Genomic DNA, 8,192 nt, shown 5'->3' on the forward strand with positions numbered 1-8,192 from the left:
GGCAGTTGAGATTATTCTCAATTACTGTACTGTACTTATTAACAGTTTGCAAGTGTGTTATGTTGGAAAAGCAATAAAAATAACGAGTTTATGTTTTCTATTTGGTTTTCAATGTATAATAACATTTAAACCCAGTATATATGTATGTATAATATACATATTAACTAAAGAGAATACTGGCGCCAGCTCATGACTTGACGTGACGATCACGAAACGACCTAAGTAACGTCATTATTGTAGTGGTCCCAACATGCACGGTTTCTGTGTCTTCTCACCCGCGAGAGATCATCTTTGCATTAACCGTCCTTGAAAATATATAAGAACGGCAAAATTACTTATGTGCGGAGCAGCATCAGCAGAAGCATCAACAGCAGTAACTAAATAAAAGATTTATAAAGCATAAGAGTATATAAGTACTGTACATTATTTAGTAAGAAAGATAATAAGTATTCTTGGGACATGAAAAGAGAAGCTGAAGAATCGTGCAAAACTTGTTGCAAGTTGTGTTAGTTGTTGCTGATACTCTTGCTTCTGCTTTAGCTTTTACTTCTGCTACTGCTAAGATATCTTGGGATACTCTTGCACATATATTTAACTCTCTGTGAAGTTTGCAGTGAATCCGGAGAAAGAGAGTAACGACGAATCAAGAGGGATTGATCTTAACCAAGGTCGATGAGAGACTTCTGAGACGGCAAGTGAGTAGTTGTAGCTGTAGTAGTAGTAGTAGTACAATCGAGTCGAGGCAATTTTGCAATGTCTAGAAGAAGAACACCCGAGAGAAGACTACAAAGGTAAGGTACTGTTTATATACATATATATATATATATAGATACTGAAATGTACTCACGTCTGCATTTTAAGATCACTCTCCTTATGGACATTCGAACCGGCTCACGCGAGTTCAATAAAAAAAACTTGTGTGTACGCTTTAAAAGGGGTTCCAACCGATCTACAGCCAGAGACTCGACAAAACGGATAGAAAGACGTGGAGGATTCGATGGAATGGAACAAGAGAAAAAAAGATACTGTGAAAAGATGCAAGCCGAGAGGCTGTGCACGAGCACGGTCAATCTTGCCTCTCAAATGAAACCAAACAAAATAATAAAAGAAAAAAACGTAACCTCAAAAAAAAATATAAACTTATCAACCTCCCTACCTATACAACACTAATATTTTTTGTAAGCGTTATCGTCATTATTAAGAATCTGTCAAAACAATATGTTGTTTTACAAATTATATTTTTTACACCGCATTAACGTTTTTTTTTGTTTCTCTCATATGACAAATCAATTATTGGGTTTCACAAAATAAAAATATATACACGTGTATAAATAATTTATAGTTCTTATCGACCTAGAAATGTTTGCGAGAACTATATACATAAATATAAAGTATATATTTTTTGTTTATTTGAATCATGCCGGTAAAAAATCGCAACAGAAAATTTCCAAAATATATAAAGCCAATGTTGTTTTATATTTTAAATATTTTGTGTAAATAAATAATGAAATGAAATTTAAAAATTACTCACCTCATACAAGTTGGTACCTGGTATATTCACAATAACTCCAGAGCGTTGTAGCTCCTCTACGAGCATTCAGGGACACATATCGGGATCACGATTCCTGTTGTTTTATTTTACACTCGGCACTCGCGGTTACGAGAATTAAAAACACAGGTATAGTACACAGGCGTCGCGTCGGTACGCATAATCAAAAATTTAAAAACATTATTGTTTAAACTATTATTGAAACAAGAAGTAAAACACACGGTTAATATGGACGTATATATATGTGTATATAAATTGTATGTATCACGGTAACTTAAAAATAAACACATGAGCAACAAAACAACACGAAACGCGTTAACGTCTACGACTACGTCTGTACTGAAGCGATTATTAATCGTCACTACGGAGTTACGAACTACATATAGCCCAGGCAGTATCTGGGGGAACGCAGAGCAAGAGCACACACGAGAGAACAACGAGCACGATAATAATCCTCTCTCTCTTCGCTCACTTCGAGGCAACGACTACGAGAGTGTACGAGAACACCAAAGCTACGGAGACGAGGACGCACACATTATACGCACACGCTTACTCTTCAAAGTTTCTTTTTTTTTTTCTTCTGTCTCTGCTGCTGCCAACCCGAGTAGCGGCAACAGCCGACTCTAAAATCACTCGTCCCATGGTAACATGGCCGCTTCCTTCCCTCGCTTGCTCTTTTTCACTAGAAATAAACGCGACTATTCTTGAGACTTGAGCGCCATCTTTAAACATTTTTTATAACTAACTATTCAATTGGTAATTTTAAAAAAGTACTTTATCGATATATTTTATTAAATATTTCAAGTGTTTTTTGTTCATTTAAATTATTATTTTCACTAGATTATTTAAATTTTAAATCTAATACTTTTACGCGGGCTTTTTGATTTTTTTAAAAACTTATTGTTAGATTTGAATTATTGTAGTCAAGATATCGATTGCTGCATAAAATATCGAATTGATTGAATTTTTTTTTATTTCAACTAAACAATCAGCATTTTTGAATAAATTAATTAATTCTTGAAGAATATAATCAATTAAAGGTATGGAATTTAATTTACAAAATATAATAATACTGGACATAGGTCTTTAATAATTGTAGACAAATTAAATATTGTTTGAAAGAGTAATTTGAAATTGTATGCAAAATTTGTATGTATTTTTAAAACTTTGTTCCATTAATAATAATGTCGCTGAAGTTAGCCAACGTTTAATCATTTTTGAATTTTTTTCAAAACGCTAAATTATAAAATAAAAATATTTAAAAAAATTGCACGTATAGTTTTTTAATTTTCTGCATGTAAATATTTTTAGCTTGATTCTTTTTTTGAATCGATTTGTTGAAAAAAAAAATCCGAAAATTCTTTATCGCCTGTTAACTTCAGAATAATTTAATGACATTGAAGTTAGTCACGTCGAATAATTTTTGGATTTTTTTCAAAACAATAAATTATGAAAAAAATGAACTTACAGTTTTTTTAATGTTCTAGATATATATATTTTTAGTTTTCTTTTTTTTTTTGTAATTGATTTGTTGTAAAACAGATTTGGAAATTGTTAATTATCTATTAATTTATGAGTGTGGATGTAGCAGACATCAGACAAATTTAAAATTATTGATATAGTAGATAATTGATAAAATAAAATTTTTAACAAATGCGTATTTACAAAATTAAAAAATTTATAAGTGCATTTTTAATTATCTACTCTATTTATTTATAATTTAAAATTTGTCTGATGTCTGTTACATTCACACTCATGTTAATTTATGATACTGAAAGTAGCAGACATTGGACAGTTTTTTAATTTTTGTAAATAAGTTTTTGATATACAATTATAAAATTTTTTTTCTACAAGTTTTTTAGTTTTTTTTTTATATAGTTTTATATAAGAAAATCAAATTTTTTTATTGTTTGCTACTTTCAATAACATATTAATTTCAGAATCATTTCTATCAATATTTAATTTGTTTTATTCAAATATATAAACATTTTTGGATATTATAAAATGAAAATATGTTTGTTTAAATAAATTATGATATTAATGCTATAAGAAAAATGCAATTTTAATTTTTGTTCAAAGTTTTTTAAGTAATGAATTTAAAAAAAAGTAAAAATAATCAAATTTTCGGATAAAAATTAAAGAAAAAGTTGATTTTTTTTTATTGCAGATATAGAATATGATGAAGATTAATATACATGATTGAGTTAATTTAATTTATTTATAATTAAATTGACCAATGAATAAAAAAATCTACTTCAATCGACATCTTCGCCAAAGACAATAATATCCAAGGACATGGAAACATGTGAAAATAATAGTCATTGATAAAATGTCAATCCAATAGTTTCCTTCATTGAAATCGTATATTTCCATAACTTGAGTTCCATTTTGAATACAAGGTAATCCAGATTGTTCAAATGTGCATGCTAAAATTTAAAAAGTCTTAATACTCAGTCTATGAGAATAATAATAATAATGATATTCATTATAAAAAACTAAAAACTTACAGATATTGTAGACATCCTTCCATTGGACGATCGTAAGAGCTTCAGTTGAATGTAGAAGCCATGATATATACCGGACCCATTTTATAAAAATCGGCAGAGAACTGCAATGGTAAGATTATTTAATTTATAATAGAATAATTTTTATTAAATTTATTAATTAAGTAAATAAATACCTGAGTTTTGCAAATGGGCCCATAGTAATCATAAGAATATAATCAAAAGGAACTAGATATGCCATTGCTAATGGCACTGATTCAAATGCTGCCGAAAAGAAGCATCCTGAAATAATAATTTATTATTTTTTTTTTTTTGTTTCATTTATTAATACATTGTAAAAAATTTGCGGAGCTAACACGGATTAAATCTGGAGTGTATTCAGAGTGAATGCGATTTATTTAATCCCCTCAAAATTAAATTGACTCCAAGGAATTCATTTTAATATTAAAACTCGGAATCGAAGTGAATGCGAGTTTAAAAAAATCCAGATCACTCCGAAATCACTCCGCTGAAAAGACAAACTCCCTATTTACTCTGTATGCAAAGTGATTTTTTTAAAAAACTCCGAAAGTCCGAATAACGGAGTGAATTCGGATTTTAATAAATTTCGTAATCACTTTGAATTCACTCCCGATTTTTTTACAGTGTAGCTATTTTTTTTATATAATTTAATTAATTAAAAACACACACCACATGCTGTAGAAACATTCATTGTACAAATAGTAACAAGTAAAGTAAGTCCAAACGCTTTTAAAGTACTTCGTAAACCAACTAGCCAATAAATAATCGTCGTAAAAAGTACGGGTTCTAATATTAAACCAGGTATCTATAAATATAATAAATAGAAATTAATGTGAAACAAGATTGAATTTTATTTTTGAAATAAATAAATTAAAAAAATATGTACCAATGATATCATTCGTGAGATATAATAAAGATGAGTCGGATACATTCCAGCTCGATGCTCTCGAATAAAAAGTGGAAACTCCTGCGGGAATAATGACAGTGTCGCGTACATTGGAAAAAATGCGTTTTCGGTAACCAGAATAAAAAGTGCTCCTTGAACAGCTTGAATACCAAGTTGATCTAAATTTATTGCACCAACGAAACATAGTCCTGCCATCAGAGCAACACACTGGAGAGCATAATAACAATCTATAAACGCGTTAACTACTAATATATTTATATTAATTTATTAATTTATTAATTAGTTTCATTTTTATCTACCAATTTTTGAAGTATCCTAATCAGTTGGATAGTTGGATCTCTTATTACTTGTTCAAATCCTCTATGAGTTAGCCAAAATAGTCTTGACCACCAATGAGGGTGTTTACTTTTAAGTTATTTAATTTTTAAATCAATAAGAATTTTAAAAAAATTTTTTTAAAATATTTAATACTTACAATTCTTGTTCATGAGCATCCAATCTCCACTGAAATAAATAATAATTTATTATATAAAAAAATTATTAATAGTATTGATTAAAAATAATTACGTTGTATGTTGTCGATATATGATTCTCAAGTTGTAATTCAACATCTATTTCTTTACAAGCATCACTAGTCAGAAAAGCATCACAAATTTGTTGAGCTGCCCTACGACTTGTTTCTTCTTCTCGTGGTGTAATTGCTAATGTCGCAACTAAAAAATCTGCTGGATTATATTTGCCTGGACATTCATAACCTTGTCTGTAATTATATTAAATAATTTTTATTTTTCGAAGAAATAAAATTAATAAATTTAAATATTTATTAACAATAATAACAAATAAAAAATAACTACTGTAAAAAAAAATCAATTGCCGCGGGTCTAGTCCCAGCGAAAGCTATTCTCCCATCAGCAACTAAAATAATACGATCGAATTCATTGAAAATAGATGAACTTGGCTGATGAATTGTACATAAAACTGTTCGCCCACGATGTGCAAAAGTTGTCAATTTGGAAACTAATGAACTTGCTGAGGTTGAATCTTGGCCTGTCGTAGGTTCATCGAGAAATAAAATTTTTGGATCCGTTAAAAGCTTTAAAAAAATATATTTATTATTAGTTAATATATATCATAAACCAAACATAAGAAAAAAATTAAATACTTCGGTTGCAAATGCCAGTCTCTTTTTCTCTCCTCCAGATAAAACTTTATCATCACCACCTGTACCAATTCTCACATTTTTTCTGTCATATAAACCAACTTCTCTAAGTAACACTTCAATTCTTTCGTGAATCTCAAACTTTGAAATTCTTCTATCCAATTTCATTTGAGCCTAATTAATTATAAATATAAATACTTTATTTTTTTTTATTAATAAAACAAATTACTAAATATTTAAAAAAAATGGTTTAATAAAAACAATTGTTTAGTTACCATAAACCATAAATGTTCAAGTACAGTCATAGTTCCAATAAATATATCTTCTTGATGCATAAAACCTGTATAATGTCTCATATAAGAAGGATCTACTCTCTGTCCGTTGACCCTAATGTCTCCATGAACAATAATACCAGCTATTGATCATATAAAAATATACATATATATAAAGATTTATCGATATTCATATATTTAAAAAGGACACTTTAATGCTTCGCATTAAGAGTCGTGCAATTACATATGACCGTAATTAAATTTTATCATTTGCAATACTTACGAGCAGTCCGATAAGCTAAAGCTGTCATAAGAGAACTTTTGCCTGCTCCACTACATAAATAAATAAAAATTTTAAGTAATTATTTTTATATTACTTTTATCACTTCAATTTAAAAGATAAATAGTTTCACAAGTGTGTATGTAACAGACATCAGACAAATTTAAAATTATAAATAAATAGAGTAAATAATAAACAAAATAATATTTATAAAAAATGCACTTATTAATTTCAAAATTTTTTAAAAGCCCATTTTTTAAAAATTTAATCTTATTAATTATTCGTTCTATGCATTTGTAATTTTAAATTTGTCTGATGTCTGTTACATTTACACTCGTATAGTTTCATTACCTTCCTCCTAAAATTGCTGTAAGATTTCCCGGCTTGACAATCCCTCGGACTGTATAGAAAAAAAAAATTTAATAATTAAGAAATAGTATTTTTAAAAATAATGGAAAATTTATTTATACATTACCATTATTTATAAGCTGTTTGCAAATATTGTTACTACGATCCATTGCATAGACAGATAAATCATGCCATGAAAGTTTTTCACCTTGCGGTGATGGTACTCCGGGTGTAATAGATTTTTTCATTTTAAAAACAAATTGTTATAAAATATAAACAATAAAATTAACACAATTTCACAATATACTAAATGATAATTGATATCACCGTTAATTAAATTTATTTAATAATAAATTAATATTTTAATCACTTAATTATATTTAAAAAATAAAAAAAACAACAACAAATAATTTAAACAAATTTAAAAAATCAACAAATAAACCCTAAGGTACTTTAATGTCATCCATTCCCTAGACAACAAAGAAACCTTAGCGCTGAAACGCGACTGCAATCGGTTGGTTACAAGACCCGACTGCCACAAGGGATTGTCACTTTCAGATTCGTGCATGTAAACCAGATAAATGTCACTCTACACCAATCATCATTTAATATGATAGTTATTTCATTATACATATGTAAATTATTATTAATTATTATCAATATATTATTATTTTATATATTGATGTCATAAGTTTTCGGGTTATCACATGATGAGTCTTTATCTGACAATTATTTACATAAATCACTTCAATAAATTTATTACAAATATTGCAATCAAAGATATTTATTAAGTTAAAAAAATTTCACACTCAAATTTATTATTTATTTAATCACAAAATGATTTTATACAAATATTTCTAGTAAAATAAATTTTTTTTAATCTGTAAGTAAGGATTAAAGTAATCGAAGTCGTGAAACCTTATACTTATACCATTATTATTTACAAGTGAGACTATTTAAATATATAAAAACCATAAAACAATATATATAGACGTTATAATATTTCATATTAATAAGAAATATAACAAGTTGAAAATAAATAAGTAAACGCAGTTAGATTTATTTCTACACTGTAAAAACCTGGGAGTGAATTTGAAATAATTATGGATTTTATTTAAATTTGAATTCACTCCGTCACTCCAAGTTCCGGAG

At 27.9% G+C, this 8,192-nt stretch overlaps 2 protein-coding genes across 7 annotated transcripts in view; both read right to left on the reverse strand.

The window, feature by feature from the left end:
- LOC103576070 (rho GTPase-activating protein 21) overlaps positions 1 to 2,063 on the reverse strand; it is a 121,982-nt gene extending 119,919 nt beyond the window's left edge. For 3 of the 5 annotated variants that reach the window (XM_008556099.3, XM_008556102.2, XM_008556103.2), the window contains exon 1: positions 1,532 to 2,063. The gene's annotated coding sequence lies outside the window, so the exon portion shown is untranslated. The remainder of the gene's footprint in view (positions 1 to 1,531) is intronic. The other 2 variants (XM_008556105.3, XM_008556104.2) reach the window with 1 other exon arrangement.
- A 1,653-nt stretch (positions 2,064 to 3,716) lies between these two features.
- Positions 3,717 to 7,560, reverse strand: LOC103576067 (protein scarlet). 2 transcript variants are annotated; one of them, XM_008556096.3, is made up of 14 exons: positions 7,168 to 7,560; positions 7,044 to 7,092; positions 6,696 to 6,745; positions 6,416 to 6,555; positions 6,144 to 6,314; positions 5,836 to 6,074; positions 5,549 to 5,741; positions 5,457 to 5,485; positions 5,281 to 5,386; positions 4,961 to 5,188; positions 4,744 to 4,879; positions 4,230 to 4,335; positions 4,057 to 4,157; positions 3,717 to 3,975 (listed from the first exon to the last, which is right to left on the reverse strand). In XM_008556096.3, the coding sequence occupies exons 1-14, from the start codon at positions 7,286 to 7,288 to the stop codon at positions 3,800 to 3,802; spliced, it is 1,845 nt and encodes a 614-aa protein (XP_008554318.1). In that variant the 5' UTR covers positions 7,289 to 7,560; the 3' UTR covers positions 3,717 to 3,799. The 2 variants fall into 2 exon arrangements, with proteins under 2 accessions (XP_008554318.1, XP_008554319.1); XM_008556097.2 differs by lacking the exons at positions 6,696 to 6,745; positions 7,044 to 7,092; positions 7,168 to 7,560 and having other exon boundaries at positions 6,144 to 6,337; positions 6,416 to 6,484.
- Positions 7,561 to 8,192: the final 632 nt, after the last annotated feature.

The sequence above is a fragment of the Microplitis demolitor genome, chromosome 3 (genome assembly GCF_026212275.2).
Source record: "Microplitis demolitor isolate Queensland-Clemson2020A chromosome 3, iyMicDemo2.1a, whole genome shotgun sequence".
Lineage (NCBI taxonomy): Eukaryota > Metazoa > Arthropoda > Insecta > Hymenoptera > Braconidae > Microplitis > Microplitis demolitor.